Below are 16634 nucleotides of genomic sequence, written 5' to 3'. Positions count from 1 at the left end.
CCGTGCCCGCTCAGTCCAGCCCAGCAGACTGTCCTTGGCCCTGAGGTCTGGGTTCCCCTCCCCTGCAGGCTCCCACCTCTTCCCATGGCACCTCGCCCAGCAGCTCTGGATGCTCTCGGCCCTGAAAGGTCACCCTGCAGCTCATGGCCCTACAGCATCCAGCTCACGTGTCCCAGGACTCAGTTCAAGCTGAGTCAGACTAGCAACCAGAAATGAAGGCTGGCTGGAGATGGCGGGGGAGGAAGGAGGCCTGGGTGCAGCCCTCACACTAGAGCTGCTCCTGGTCGCCGGGCCTCCGCCTGGGGGTAACAGGCTCCCCGTCGAGCCAAGGGTGCTGACGCAGCCGTGGACTCTTATCAGGACAGCCGTGTTCCCTGACTCACTGCCAGCCCGCCAGCAAAGGAATGTTCTCAATACCCTTGAGAAGAGGTGGGGACCCGGCTCTGGGTGGGTCAACCTTTATTTAAAAGAAAAAAAAAAATCACTGTTTTTTTTTTAACCCTTAGTGTCTTTTTAAGAAGAGAAGGGACAGACCCCCTACCCTAAGGAAGATGATTATACATCAAAGCTGCTGCCATCTCCGCTTGTCCTGGTGACCTGTTAAAACTGTGCTTTCTTTCTGTTCCCAAAGCTAATTGTGCTGACTGACCGCCTCTCCTTGGGCTCCCTCTCATTTGGCCAATATTTTTGAGTCTCTGCTGTGTCATTTTCACCAAGTAAGTGACGGAAGGAAAAAACAAAAAAGATGCAGAACCTTCCCTAAATTCAGCCTTGGTTGGGGATGAGGTCCTCAGTGTGGCCAATCAGGTGACCAACAGTGAGTTCACGAATACCTCACGATTTGTGAGATGGGCAGCGGATGCGGTCTGCCCTTCCTGAGGACAAGCAGGCCAAAGCTCCCACCGCGAGGGCAGAATGGCATGTGGGATTCAGAGCTCAGAGTCTGGAGTCTGACCAGCTCCCCACCTCCCACCTGAGCCTCCGTTTGCTGGGCTGTACTTTGGGATGATTGAAGGCGCCTCATCTGGGGTTGCTTTTAAGCATTTTGCAGTACAGGCCTCGTGCTGAGCTCTCAAGTGCAGTGGCTACTGTCATTCACAATGCCACCTCCTCCGGAACAGCCACGAGCCAGGAGGAAGCCTCGAGCCCACTCCCTTTAACTGAATCAGTCGACAGCTGGACCACACGGCTGACCTCCAAGTCAGAGAACTTTTGCTTCTAGAATCGTCTCTCCCCCATCTTAGCAGGGCCTTTAACCAAACCCAATTTAAATGGAAACCCAAACTGAAATTAAAACCCAAACCAATTAATTGCCTGACATGACTAAATCCCAGACCGAACTCAGATATTTGGGGGTTTTAACTACGAATCAAACGGAGAGCTCTTTAAAGAAAGAGCAGCCTCATGAACTACTTATAATGGAAGACAGCCATCATATGCTTTCAAACACCAAAACCGGGCAGCAACACATTCTGCAGTGCCCCTGCTCCAAGCCTGAGGCAAAAGGGGCAGCCTTACCTTGATAGACAGGGAGCCTGTCTCTCTGTTCAGGGCCAGGTCGGCTGAGAGGGAGGCGCCATAGTCCATGCTCTCGGAGGTGGAGAGGCTGCCACAGTCTGAGTCCCTCTTGGAAGGGGCTAGAGCCCCCTGGGCAGGGAGCTCCAGGCTGCCGTTGGCCAGCTTCTCGCCACCCAAGGTCTCCAGGGCGCTGCTGTTGGGACGGCTCTGGCTTGCTTTCTGGGACCTGCTGGCTGCTGGACTGAGGTCCCCACCCTGGTCGGTGGCTTGCTTCTCCTCGGATACCTGAATCCTGGCATCCATGGACACCGGTCGGGACTTCCGGAGGGGCACGGGCACGGCTAGGCCGTTCTCATTTCCAGGGACCACGTCTGGGGGGCTGGTGGCTTGGAGGGATGTGTCCCCAGAGGGTTGGTTGGGCCCATTCACAATGTCCTGAGGCTGGCTGGGTGGCAGCGGGGTGAAAGATGATTCTTTGAGAAGCTTGTCAGCATCGAGGCTCAGCTGACTCACCTCGGAGGAGTCCCGAGTGTGGCTCCCCAGAGCCTAGGAGAAAAAAAACATAGTCAAGGCCATGCTACTGTGTGTCCTAGGCAAGAGTCAGAGATGCAGTGAGGTCAGAAAGTCAGACACCCACAAGGTGAAGTGGGCCAGGGAGGTACAACAGGCATCCCTCCCTAGTAAGCCACAGTCCTCCCCACTCCTTATTGCCTAACTAACAGTAAAATTATTGTACTACTTGCTTTGAGGAATAGGTATTCCTCCTAGGAGTGGAGGCAACTGTGGCCAGCTAGACAGCTCATGCCCTGTCGAAAGGGGGCAGTGGTTACTCCGCTCCAGCCAATTGTGACAATGTGGGAAAATGGGTCCCCTGTGCCCAGACCTTCCAATTTTTCAAGACAAGCTCGAATCTGGACTTGTACATGACATCTCCCAATTTTTAGATGGCAACTCAAATTTTTTAAAAAAATCACAGAAAGGCCAAGCCAAACCTATCCAGGGGCTAGATTCAGCCTATTAGCCACTTTTTTTGTTTTGTTTTTGTTTTTTAGAGCTTTTCAGGGGTAGAAAGTACTGAAAATGTTGCTATTGTGAAATAGAACACTGATTTCTGTGGATGAAACATCAATGTCCAGCCTAATGAATAAGGTGAGCACCTACATAGCCACCTTCCAGGCCAGGAGTGGGACACTGTCCCAGTCCTGAGACCCCGACCTGTGTCCATCCTCCCCCGACACAATCATTGTCCTGACTTTAATCTCGAAGTGTTATAGGTCAGTTTGTCTGCTTTTAAACTTGATACTAACAGAATCATACCATAAGCACCCTCTTATGCTTTTTTAACCTTGGATATGGAATCTTCAGAAGCAACTCTAATCCACCTTCTATTCAACACCCAGAGCAACGATGGTTCAAAAATTCAGATCTGATCCTGACATCCACACAACGACGCCCAACCCCTGCCTGAAACCATCATGGCCCCCACTGTCTTCATGACAAAGATCAGCCTTCTGCCTGTGGAGAAACCAGGTGGGACGTGACACTTTCTGCCTCTTCCCCATCCTCGCTGCCTTCCCCCTCCTGGAACCGGGCCCCAGACACGTTGCTTCCCACTCCCACTCCCAGCCCACACCTGGCCCTGCCACCTATCAGCTCAGCGACTGCACCACTCGAACCTCAGTTTTCCCATCTGTAAAATGGAGCCTGGGTTCTCCTCTGTCTGAGTTGCAGGATGCCCGGCACCCAGCGGGGGCTCAGTACGGGCTGTCGTTACTGTGCTGATTCCACTCGTCCTCCTTGGGGCGTCCCTTCCTCGTCCTGGTGAGGATTCACACCAGCTCAGGCTCCTCCCAGGAATGAATTAAACTTGAGAAAGTGCTGTACTGTCCATCCCCAACAGTCCAGCCCCTCCCTCACTAGGTCCACGGCACCATCTGGATAGCAAATCTCCCCTCCTGGGGGAGGCTCTCCCCAAATGGCTACACCAGGGATCCGAAAGTAGAAACTCAGGACAGAATCCAGCCCACAGACATGTTTTGTTTGGCTCAAATGTTTTAAAAAAATGTAAATTAGCTTTCATTTAAATTTCCACTCAGCCAAGCACTGAAGCTTGCAGATGTGTTATGAATATGCCAAGACCTGGGTCCCCTGGGCACTCAGGGCAGCCAGACGGGGTCTGGGGTGGCTGGAGCCCTTCGTTCGGCCCGTTGCCTCTGATCACGTGCAGCCTTTATGTGCGTTGATCCCACAGTGTGCTACACACATCCTCATTTGGTATGTGAGCCACAACAGGAAAAAGGCTGGGAAGCAAAATGAGTCAACTACCAACTTTTAAAAACTGGAAGATCTCATATAAAAATCTGACTCCTGGTCTTCCCTGAAAATGTACAGGATTTGGTCAACACACCCTGCTGCCTCATCCCGGCCCATGTGCTGTCTTACATAACTGGTGGCGTGGGGGCCTGTGACCTCTGAGCTGGGGATAAACAGAAAGGAACCCTTCCTGCACCTCCCGGGCCCGTCCCACACCAGTCAAGGCCTGCGGGGATCCCGTCCCTCCAGCACGCCGCCCCCACCCCCGTTCCTCCAGGCCTTACAGAGGTGGCATCCACCGAGTCCTCCTCTTCCGCCTCATCCCGGCCGTCTTCAATCTCCTCCATCACTTCAGCCTTGGCCTCGGCCACCAGTTCCCGCAGAGCCTTGTTGCTGGTGATGCTGCTGACGAAGGGATGCTGAGGGGGGGGCAAGACAGCTGGATTAGAACCACTGTGGGCTGGGGGGATGAGGAGGGGCAGCCAAGGCTGGGGGAGGCGATCCCCCAGGCGGAGAAGGCCAGCGGCATCCCTGAGCGAAACGTGAACATGAACTTGGTCAGGCAGACCCAGAGGCAGCTCAGAAAGTCCTGTGTGTGGTGGAAAGTGAGCCAGCTCTGCCACTCACCAGCTGTGTGACACTGAGCAAGTCCCCTTCCCTCTCTGAGCTACAGGCTTCTCACCTCTGAAGTGGAGACAATAATGCCAGACCCACAGGGATGGCATGAGGATGGAATGAGATCACGCACAGGGAAGAGCTTAGCCCAAAGCGGGAGCAGAAGCAATGTTTCAGGAGGTTTGTTTGTGTATTTGTTAATTTACTTTTTTAAAAGGTTTTCATATATGGTTTAAAAAGTATAATATATACAGTATATACATGCATATACACACATACATTATTGAAGAATTACTTACACACAGTAAAGTTCACAAATCATTAAGCTCAGGGACTTTTTCCATACATACACACCTGCTGTAACCACCACCCAGCTTAAGATACAGACCACTGGGCTTCCCTGGTGGTACAGTGGTTGAGAATCTGCCTGCCAATGAAGGGGATACGGGTTCGAGCCCTGGTCTGGGAAGATCCCACGTGCTGCGGAGCAACTAGGCCCGTGAGCCACAACTACTGAGCCTGCGCGTCTGGAGCCTCTGCTCCGCAACAAGAGAGGCCGCGATAGTGAGAGGCCCGCGCACCGCGATGAAGAGTGGCCCCCGCTTGCCGCAACTAGAGAAAGCCCTCGCACAGAAACGAAGACCCAACACAGCCATAAATAAATAAATAAATAAATAAATAAATAAACCCTAAGTTTAAAAAAAAAAAAAAAAGATACAGACCATTTCCATCACCTCGAGAAGGTCCCCATTCCCCGTGCAGTCAACCTCACTCCCCACAGCCACCCAGCTCCAGAGACTAGGTTTGCCTTCTCTTTAACTTCATCTGAACAGAATCATAGAGTACGTATTCTTTTGTGGTTGGCTTTCTTCACTCGACACGAGTTGAGCTGAGACTATGAGATTCGCCTACCCTGTTGCACATGTCGGTAAACTCTTCCCTTTTGATTCCCGTGCAGTATTCTACCATGTGAGTCTGTCACGGTTTGTTTATTCTTCCTGCTGGTGCTGACCATTTGTGTTGTTTCCCATTTGGGGCAACTATTAATAAAGCTGCTATGAACATGCTCGTATAGGTCTCAGGGTGGATGTGTGTGTTTGCAAAAGCTTGAGGCCAAGTAGTGTATGTTCTATTCGTAGGCGTTTACAGAAATGCCACATCTTTAAAAAGTGAAGGCTCTTTCACGGACCTTGGAAAACACCAAAGCTTTTTTTTTTTATAAACTTTTCTTAATTATCAGTTAGTTGTTTTTTTTTTAAACGTCTCTTTTTAAATTTATTTATTTATTTATTTATTTTTGGCCGTGTTGGGTCTTCGTTTCTGTGCGAGGGCTTTCTCTAGTTGCGGCAAGCGGGGGCCACTCTTCATCGCGGTGCGCGGGCCTCTCACTATCGCGGCCTCTCTTGTTGCGGAGCATAGGCTCCAGACGCGCAGGCTCAGTAGTTGTGGCTCAAGGGCCTAGTTGTTCCACGGCATGTGGGATCTTCCCAGACTAGGGCTTGAACCCATGTCCCCTGCATTAGCAGGCAGATTCTCAACCACTGCGCCACCAGGGAAGCCCCACCTCACTCCTTTTAAAGAGCCCTGTCATTCAGATCTGCCTAAACCAGGCTGACTTTCTATAGTTAGTCCAAACTAGTAAAGACGTGAAGAATTTTCTTATCTTTCTCTCCCACACCCCCGTTCAGTCGTTGATTCACGCCTCAGCCCCATGTTGAGGCCAGTGATGCGCCAGGTGCTGAAATAAGGCCAAACAAGCAGACAGGCAAGCTCCCTGGCCTTGGGGGCTCGCAGCTGAGCGGGAGAGACAATGGGCACGTAACCAAACGACAAGATCATTTTTCAGACCAGGTAATAGGATAGGCTGGAGGAACATGGGCCTGGATTGGTGCGGTGGGTGGGTGGCGGGAGAGTCTGCCTAGGTCTTTGGGCAGAGGGCCCTCCTTGGGAGGTGACATTCAAGCTGAGCCCTGAGGGGTGTGAAGGGGCCGTCCAGGGAAAGATCTGGGCACAGGGAATTCCAAGCAGGGGGAGCAGCAAGTACAAGGGCTGCAGCAGAGCAGTGATATAAAGAGTTACCCTTTGAAGGTATCACTCTGGCTGTTGTGTGGCTCCAAAAGGTCTTGAATTGGATATTAATAAGGATGTACTAATCGTGAGAGGCAGGAGAGTATAGCAGTGAAGACTGCTGGCTCTAGACTCGAGAGCCAGGCTGCCTGGAATAAAATCCCACTTCCACCAACTCGGGCAAGTCACTCAACCTCTCTGAGCCTCAGTTTGCTCATCTGTATACTGGGAATAATAGTATGGTTGTTCTAAGCATTGTAGTAAGAGCTCAAAATGCGGCAGCTATCATCTGTATCATCACCACCATCATCAGCACCACCACCACCACCACCATCATCCTCACCACCACCAACATCACCACCATCATCATCAACATCATCATCACCACCACCACCACCGTCATCATCACCATCATCAGTGTCAGCATCACCACCACCACCATCATCATCATCACCACCATCGTCATCACCACCACCACCATCATCACTACCATCACCATCATCCTCATCGCCATTACCACCATCCCCATTATTACCACCACCGTCATCATCACCACCACCATCATGACTATAGCCACCATCATCACCACCATCACTACTGCCCCTGCCATCACCATGCTACCATTGCTACCACTGCCACTATCATCATCACCACCATCACTACTGCCCCTGCCATCACCATGCTACCATTGCTACCACTGCCACTATCATCATCACCACCATCACCAGCAGCAGAACCACAATCAGAGAAGCCTTTAAGCACCAGTTTGCACTCCCAGCCATTCCCATTCCCTCCTGCATCCCCAGAGTGCAGCTTTCTGGAACTGAAGGTAAGAATCAGATCCCAAAGCTTCCCAAGCTTCACACTGCACAACCTCACACATGTGAACTTGAGCAAGAAGCCACGGGACACTTCACTGCAGTTGCTGAAGCAGATGCGGCAGAAACAAATAATGCAAACACAGGCTTCTGGAAATGCCAGGTTTTCATCAGGCCATATCACATATTGACCAAATTAGTGACTCTTCAGCTTGGCCAGGAGCCTTGCTTTCTTGAGGCTGAACATCTTCTGCATGGCCTCCCTTGAGCACCCCGGGGTGTTTAGGAAGCGGAAGGGGAGGCATGGGGAAGAAAGCCTCTGACACAGGGGCAGGTGAGCAGGGCCATTCCCCTGGACGCCAAGCTCCTGGAATCCCCGGGCGAGCGGGGCTGGCAGATGGGGCAGGCCCTCCTGTGTCTGATTAGGCCCGGAACACTGTTCTGTAAACTGCTCTGGGACACAAAGCACAGACCCCCTCCTCCACTGCATCAGCTCTGTTACTTCCAGGGTTGTGTTTAGAAAAGACGTTTCAACCGCCAAGCTGCCAAGGCCCATTAGAGACAAAGCCCAGCACAGAAGGGTGCGGGACCTTCCCGGGTGGCCAGTGCACTGTGCACCTGCACAGGGACGGGCTGGTCTGGGCACATGGGTCCCTAGAAAGGTGCTCGGTCACCCCTGTGGAAGACCCAGATCAGAGGGAAACTCAGCTGTCTGCTCCTTCAGGAAGAGGAAAAGCTGTTCTGTGCTATCTCTGCAGGGAGCCCCAAGGTGCCACAGAGCTCGCCAGCTGGCACCCACCCTCCAGCCAGGGCCTCTCCTGCCATCTACGCAGTCATCCTTCCCAAGAACTTGAGGCTAGTTTTCCTCTGTGTGCTTAGAAACCATCAGCCGGGGTGTCCCACACCCCAAGACTGGCTTTAGAAAATGCCTAATAACACGTTCAAGTTTTCAGGTGTCAGCATCTTTCCTTCAGTCCTCCTTCCCTCCCTCCTAACTTTATTCCATCTCTCTTTCTTTCCTTCATTCATTCAGAGAGGCAACGTACTAGAGTGGTCAAAAGAACAGGCTTTGGAACCAGATGACCAGGATCAGAAATCAGCTCTGTCACTTACACACTGTGTGACTTTGTGCAGGCTACGTAACCTCTCTGTGCTTCAGTTTTATCATCTGTTTGACAGAGATCCAAACAGTACCTATTTCATAGGGTTGTCATGAGGATTAAGTTAGCTAACATTTGCTAAGCATTTAGAATAGAACCTGGCGTGGAGAAGAGGTTACATAACACTTTGTTAAGTAAAAATAAGCAAATGTATTTAACGAAGGCCCTCTCCATACCAGGCACTATTCTGGATGACTGGGGCACATCAGTGAAAGCAAAAACGAAAACAAAAACAAAAGACTGCTGTCCCCAGGGAGCTGACGTGCTAGTCAGGGAGATCAACAATAAACTTAATAAACATGTAAGTTATACACTATAAGTGCTATGTGCCATGGAAAAATCAAAAGTAGGGCAGGGGAAGGAGAATTAGGAATGCGAGGGTGCGGTAGGTTTGCAGTTTTAAACAGGGTACTTGGGGGAGGCCTCACTGAGAAGCTGCCACTTGAGCAATGACTTGAAGAGAAAGAGTCAGCCATGGAGGTGTCTAGGGGAAGAGCATCCCTGGCATAGCGGACAGGCAGTGCAAAGGCCCTGAGGCTGGAGTGTCTGAAGAGTAGCAAGGAGGCTGGTTGGCTGGGGAAGAGTGAGGGGGCAAGAGGAAGAGAAGTCTGAGGAGTCAAGGTGGGGCGGGCAGACCTTGCAGGACCTTGCAGGTCACTGACACTCTGGATTTTACCCTGAGTAAGATGGGAGCCATTAAGGGGCTTTGGACTCAGGAGGTATAGGAGCTGACTTATGTTTTTCCCTCTGGCTGCAAGGGAGGTGGTGAGAAGTGGCTGGATCCTGGGCATGTTCTGAAGCCAGGGACAACAGGATTCCCTGCTAGAATGGATACAGAGTGCGTGAGAAAGAGAGGGGTTCAGGATGCTTGCGAGGTTTGGGGCCTGACTGCTGGCAAGGTGGGGCTGCCATCAACTGAGACAGGAAAGCCATCGCTAGAGCATATTTGGGGAAAGATGGGGGCGCTCAGTTGCAGACGTGTTAAGTTTGAGATATCTACGGACACCTAAAGGGGTGGAGGGTAAACAGCCAGATACAAGGACCTGTGGGCGAGGAGGGCAGTCTGGGCTGCAGGCAGAAATGCGGGAGTCATGGCGAACAGACGAGCCCATCAAGGTGATGGAGACAGAGGGAAAGGCCCTGGCGCACTTCACGTTAATCAGCTGGAGAAAGAGGAGCAGGCGAAGGAGACGGACGAGTGGCCAGTGAGAAGTAAGGAAACCAAGAGAGCGTGGAGACCTGACATCAGGCATTGACAGCAAAGGGGAAGAGGGTCACCTGCGGCTGCTGCTAAGTCCAGCAAGACCAGCACTGAGGCCTGAGCTGACCACGAAGTCCAGAAGGTACTAACAACCTTGACAAGAATGCTGTGCTAGAACGGGGTGGGTTTAAGAGCAAATTCAACAAGTGCACGCTGCGCACCGGATGTGTGACAGCCACGATGCTGAAGACAGCGGGTGGGCACAGAATCGCATCCACTCACACACTTCCGTGATGCAAGCAGGACCCACCTCCTACAGAGGAGGAAACTGAGGCTCAGCGTGAGGACCACTCAGGTTTCAGGAGGGCGAGCCTGATTTCAGAGCCCAGGTTACCACCAAGTGATACGGTCCCAACAAAATATCCGTGCAAGCGAATGAATGGATCATAAACCAGCAGGGGCATAAGTCAGTCAGCTGAAGGCGGGATGCAGGGCAGGAGGAGGGGCCGGGAGGAACGTGGGGACCGCAGGCAGATGTGAGGCTCTGGAGGGTGTGCTGGCAAGTCAAGGTCTGGGCTTACCTGTGGCCACTCCAAGTCAGGTGACCTCGGCAGGCCACTTCCCTGCCCTGAGCCTCACCTAAGGGGGTAACGATGCCCCACCCTCCCTAACTCAGAGACGTGGAAAAAACTGACGGCAGCCGAAGCTCTGAAAGGAGCTTTCTTTGTCTGGAGGGATCTCTACTTTCTTCTGCAACCCTTCTGTCTCAGCGAAGAGTCCTCTGGCAGGACGTTTTTTTCTCCACTATGGAACGGAAATTCCTGGCTCTGGCTGAGGCTCCCGGGCTGCCACGAGGGGATGAGGGACAGCTGGTCTCTTCCTGGCAGCATATCCTGGAGGCCGGATGTATCAGGCCAGGAGGTGCCTGCTCACGGGAAACAATTGGCCCCGGGAGCTTGGAGCTTTTGCATCTGACAGTGACAGCAGGCCCACGCACCCCCACCCCTGGTTGGCCTGGTCCAGTCCCTTGCCGACGCCACCCACCAAACACCGCAATACCCCGAAAAGAAGGCCTCTGGTAACTCCAGCCGTGTGCTTTCAAATGCAATGCAGAAATCTACAAGGAACAATCATGAGCCCCAGCAGACAGACCGCATTCTGCATCCCCGCTTCTTTCCATTTTTTAATAATTCGCATCAACTAGTCACTGCGCACAGCACTTAACAATTAAGCTAAGCGCTTTACAGTGTCTTCTCACTTAACCCTGGCTATCATCCTCACTTCAGAGTGAGCACAGGGTCACAGAGAGGTTAAGCCCCCTGAGCAGGGTCTCACAGCCAGTAAGTGGCAGAGCTGGGATTTGAACCCAGGACTTTTCCAGTCCACACACTGAATCACTGTGCTACACACCCCAGAGGGATGCACTGTAGCCCAGAGTGCCAACCACAGCCCCAGCACCTGGCGCACAGTAAGTCGGTGCTTGGGAGAAGCGGCTGAATGTGAAGAAAGACTCGAGTGTGCGGTGGAGCGTCGGCCCCCTTTGCTCCCACCACACGAAGGTGGAAGGACCAGAGTGGACAGGGCGTGGGCGGGCAGCCCCTCCACATCACCCAGGCCCACTTCCTCTCCCCTCCCAACAGCATTGGTGGCACGGGGACCGGGATCAGCCGCGCTAGCGCTAGAGACGGCCGGGCGTTTCCAAACACAGCCGCAAACACTCCGACACTCACCCCGCCAGGACACGAGGCATCGGCCCCGGGCAAGGGCAGCTCGCAGCTACCTCCAATATTTCAAAGAGGTTCAAGGAAACAGTCATCCACTTCCCCACCTGGAGGCCGTTCAGCCAGCCAAAGGGATGCTCCCTGAGTCAGCTGTCATCCTGGCTGGTCTTGGAGATTCCACACCCAATAGCCACAGGGAGCCTTGTAAGTGTAAGTCAGATGGTGTCTCCCTCCTCCAAACCCTCACGGGTGCGCCATCGCACACAGGGTGAAGCCTGCATCCTCCCGAGGTCCTGCATGACCCGCCATGACCTGGTCCCCCTCCTCTTTGAAAGGCCTGCTTCCACCGTTGGCCTTTCGCCAGGAACTTGGATTTGGGGAGGGTTCCCCCCATTAACTGAAAAGAGGGGCCAGCTCTGCCTGAACTGCAAGCGACGTGGCCCATGCTGAACGCCTGCCAACCTTCTGCAGTCTGGAACCCTGCCCGTGCCAGGCAGAGGCTGCCCACGTGGCCAGCCCCCAGTGAAACCCTGGGCCCCGAGCTCTCCAATGTGCTTCCCAGGTAAACAACACCTCACACGTGTCACCACAACGCACAGCTGGGGGAACTAAGCACAGACCGTGTGACTCCACTGGAAGGGGACTCTGGAAGCTCCTGTCTGGCTTCCCTCAGGTGCCTTTTCCTCTGTATCTTTTTGCTGTAGTAAGTCACAGTGGAGAGTACGACTAGATGCTGCGTCCCGAGTGTCCTCTTAGGGAAGCACTGAACCTGGGGGTGGACACGCCCCCGTACCGCTCCGATCTCATCTCCAGCCCTGCCCCCCTCCTCACCCCGGCTCCTGCACCCTGGCCCCCTGGCTCTCCCGGCTGCACCAATCGTGCCCCCATCCTAGGCCTTCACCTCTGCTCCTGAGCACCATGTGCCTGGCCCCCTGGCCTCCTTTGGGTGTCTGCACAGAGCCCCTCGTGTCCTCCTTTTATAGGAGAGCAACCCCTCCCAGGCCCCCCTCCCCTGTGCTGTTCTCTTTTCCTCCACAGCCCTGCTCTCCACCTGCCACGTGCACTATCTGCTCACCAGCTGCCTGTCTCCCCCGCTGGAAGGTAAGGTCCTTGAGGACAGGAGTCTGGGGGCTCCCTTACCACAGACAGTCCTCCCTGCACGAGGGCCAGCCCGTGGCAGGTGCTCAGGGAATGTCGGCCGATGAGTGAACAGTTGTGCACACCATCGCCTGGGCTGGGGGAGGACGAACCCAGCTTCCAGGTCACGGGTGATCTGTCCACAGGAAGGGCTGGGCAGAGGGACAGGCGGCCACCCGGGAGAGGGGACCACTCACCTCCAGGAGCTGTGCAGCGCTGGGCCGGGTCTCCGGGTTCTTATCCAGGGCCGTCTTCAGGAAGTCTCGGAACTCCGCAGACCTGGGAGGACAGACAGGTAAGCTGGGAGCGGGCGAGAGCCGAGAAAACTCCCCACATCACTGACTCCACTCTCCTGGGAGGCGCGTGCTTCCCAAACACGCCCTTCAAAGGACAAAGGGTGCCTTTATAAGCTAAATGGCAGAGGCGACGGGGCCTTCAAGATGCCCTTCTCGTCACAGACATCGCCAACAGAGAGGATGTGGAAATCAGAGGAGCAGGGACTTGCCCGAGGGCACACAGTGAAACACAGCAGTGCTGGGGTTCGAGCCCCAATTCCCAGCCCAGGGTTGTGCCACGTGGCTGCTGGGGCTCACGTGGGCTCTTACTCCTGCAGTGGGATCCAGCTTATCTGGGTTACCCGGTCTCCCTGATGGAGAACCGATGTCCACAGCACAGAGGGAGGAAAGAGCCAGGAGGGTCCAGGGAGCTCAGAGAGGCCTGCAGACCCCCAGGCCCAACTGCTCCCCAACTGCGGAGCCCAGCAGCGACAGCAGAGCCCTGGCACCCCGCATCCCAGGCCCGCTGGCCGTCCAGCAAACACCCTCAGGCAGGCCTCCTGGCTACTTACCACTTAGAAGGCATGAGTAGCGTGGGAGGGTCTGACTTGGCGATCTTGAGCAGGACCCGCATGGGGTTGAGCTCGTGGTGCGGGGGCTCGATCTGGGCCATCTCAATCAGAGTGATGCCCAGGGACCAGATGTCGGCTTTGTAGTCATATGGGGTGTCCTTCATGGTCTCACACATCACCACCTCGGGGGCCATCCTGAACCAACCAAGGGACAACAGAGGGCTCAGACCCTGGCCTCCACAGGCGCTTCTCAGAGACTCAGGGTCAAGGACCAGCACAAGCCAACATCAGGGGGTTGGCAGCACTCCCGAGTCATGAGTTTCATTCCTTTCCATCCCACTGTCTTCCTTAGGACCATTTTCTCACAGAAAGACGCCTTCCAAGCAGCTCCATTGCCCAAGTCCTGCTGCAGTTCTGATTCCTACCACAAGATGGCAGCAACAATCCAGAACAGAGGGTCCTGGGGAAGGGGTGGGTGGGAGCAGCGGGGAAGGGACCCAGGAAAAACTGGGGGCGGGAAGGGGGGTGAAGAGAACACAACAGCACATAGAGAAGGGATGGGAGAGAAAAGGAGAAAGAGGAATAAAAGGGCAGAGAGAGAAAGAAAGAGTGAGTAATAAGCAAGCAAGAAAGGAAACTCACTCCACGATGGGAAGTAAAACAGAAAGTAGTTAGGTATGAAACTGAGAGAGGTTTTTTTGTTTGTTTGCTTGTTTTTAAAGTAATAGTTTTGGAAAAGAAGGAAACACGATGGACTGGATAAGTCTGGGGAGATTTCATATAAGCATAGGAACAGAACTTGTATTGTTCATCTTCATGGCCCTAGCCCTATGCCTGGCACTCAATCAAGAACCATTTTTCAGGGGTGTCAGTTCTTATTAATGGAGCATTTTCTACATGCACCATCCCATTCAAGCCTCACAATAGCCCATTATGTAGGTGCTATTATACCCCTGATTTTACAGGTGAGTAAACTGAGGCACACGAAGCTGAGCAACATGGCCAAGGTCTCAGCGCTAGTAAGTGGGGGGAACTGGGCTCAGACCCAGTAGGCTGACTCAGGAGCCCCTGCCTCTGTCCTCTCTCCTCTAGACCAGCCAGAGGAGCCATGGAGAGTTGGAGGTGTAGCGTTCCGTCCACCATCCCATTTCCAGAAGCTACATGACTTACCAGTAAGGCGTTCCTATGAAGGAATCTCGTTTCTGCAGAGTCTTCAGATTCTTGGCAGACACACCAAAGTCAGCTGCAAGGGAAGAATCTCAGATAGAGTACTGGATGGACATTCCTCCACCCACAGCCCTGGGGCATAGACTCAGAGACACACGTTCCAAATCAACTAACAGATGTCATTTTCTATCTAGCAAACTAGTGATCATTAAAAAACAATAATACCTACTGCTGTAAGATGTATTGAGACATGCACTTTCCTACTTGCTAATAAGAATAGACACTGAAGGGGACTTCCCTGGTGGTCCAGTGGTTAAGAATCCACCTTCCAACGCAGGGGGTGCGGGTTCAATCCCTGGCCGAGGAACTAAGATCCTACATGCCGCAAGATGCAACTAGAGAGAAGCCCGCGCGCCGCAATGATGGATCCCAGGTGCCGCAGCTAAGATCCAACACAGCCAATAAATAAATAAATAATTTTTTTAAAAAAAAAGAATATAAATTGAAGAGGCTTTTAGGAAAGCAGTTTGGCAATAAATAGCAAGAACCTTTCAAATATCCATACTCTTCTGGTGCAGTAATTCCAAATCTAGGAATCTAACTTAATGGAATAATCGGGATTTTTTAATTTTTATTATTTATTTTATTTATTTTTTATTATTTTTGGCTGCATTGGGTCTTCGTTGCTGTGCGTGGGCTTTCTCTAGTTGCGGCCAGTGGGGGCTACTCTTCATTGCAGTACACACAGGCTTCTTATTGCGGTGGCTTCTCTTGTTGCGAAGCACGGGCTCTAGGTGTACGAGTTTCAGTAGTTGTGGCTCACAGGCTCAGTAGTTGTGGTGCACAGGCTTAGTTGCTCCATGGCATGTGGGATCTACCTGGCCCATGGCTCGAACCTGTGTCCCCTGCATTGGCAGGCGGATTCTTAACCACTGCGCCACCAGAGAAGCCCGAAGTAATCTTAAATATTAAAAAAAAATTATGCGTAACGATATTCACCAAAGTGCCATCATAATAGAGACGAGTTAAAAACAACCACAATTGCTTAGCTTTCAGGGAGTGATTTTAAAACTTCTTGCATGCAATATATAATATATTCTGTCTTTTCCAAAAGAACTTAAGGGACTCTCCTGGTGGTCCAGTGGTTAAGACTCCACGGTCCCAATGCAGGGGGCCCAGGTTCGATCCCTGGTCAGGGAACTAGACCCACGTGCATGCCGCAACTAAGAGTTAGCATGGCACAACTAAAGGTCCCACACGCCGCAACTAAGACCTGGCACAGCCAAATAAATAAATCAGTAAATAAATATTTTTTAAAAAAGAATTTAAGATGGTGTATCAAATACACACACACACACACACACACACACACACACACACACACACACACACAGAGCAAGATGAACTAGGAAATTAGGAGAAGTAAGAAAGAAGGTAAAGGGTAAATAATTGAACAGATTAAGAAAAATGTGATACACACACACAGTGGAATATTTCGTAGTCATTAAAGTTTTGAAGTACTTTATTCAATATTTTAATATTAAATTATACACATTAATATTAAATTTTAACATACATTTCATAATGATAATAGGTGAGGAAGGTTAAGAGGTACAAACTTCCCATTACAAAACAAATGAGTCACGGGGATGAAATGTACAGTGTGGGGAATATAGCCAATAATCATGTAATATCTTTGTGTGGTGATAGATGGTAACTAGACGTATCATGGTGATCATTTTGTAATGTGTAGAAATATCGACTCACTATGCTATGCACCAGAAATCAACATAGTGTTGTCAATTATACCTCAAAACAAACTCACAGAAAAATAGATCAGATGTGTAGGGGTTCGGGGGAGGGGGAATTGGATGAAGGTGGTCAAAGGTACAAACTTGCAGATATAAGATAAATAAGTCCTAGGGAGGTAATGTACAACATGACAAATAGAATTAACACTGCTGGGTGTTATATATGAAAGCTGGTAACACAGTACATCCTAAGAGTTCTCATCACAAGGAAAAAAATTTTTTCTTTCATTTTGTAACTATACAAATGGATGTTCACTAA

General features: G+C 51.9%; 1 protein-coding gene across 1 annotated transcript in view; it reads right to left on the bottom strand.

The window, feature by feature from the left end:
• STK10 (serine/threonine kinase 10) overlaps nucleotides 1-16634 on the bottom strand; it is a 117602-nt gene that overhangs the window by 34226 nt on the left and 66742 nt on the right. The window contains exons 5-9 of the mRNA XM_082456409.1: nucleotides 14568-14640; nucleotides 13398-13592; nucleotides 12748-12829; nucleotides 4116-4250; nucleotides 1519-2064 (exon numbers count right to left, since the gene is read on the bottom strand). Of these exons, the coding sequence (XP_082312535.1) occupies nucleotides 1519-2064; nucleotides 4116-4250; nucleotides 12748-12829; nucleotides 13398-13592; nucleotides 14568-14640 (1031 nt within the window). The remainder of the gene's footprint in view (nucleotides 1-1518; nucleotides 2065-4115; nucleotides 4251-12747; nucleotides 12830-13397; nucleotides 13593-14567; nucleotides 14641-16634) is intronic.

The sequence above is a fragment of the Balaenoptera physalus genome (genome assembly GCF_965194825.1).
Source record: "Balaenoptera physalus genome assembly, chromosome: 3".
NCBI lineage: Eukaryota > Metazoa > Chordata > Mammalia > Artiodactyla > Balaenopteridae > Balaenoptera > Balaenoptera physalus.
Note: the sequence above shows the minus strand (reverse complement) of the source record. Positions and strands in the feature narration are given on the sequence as shown.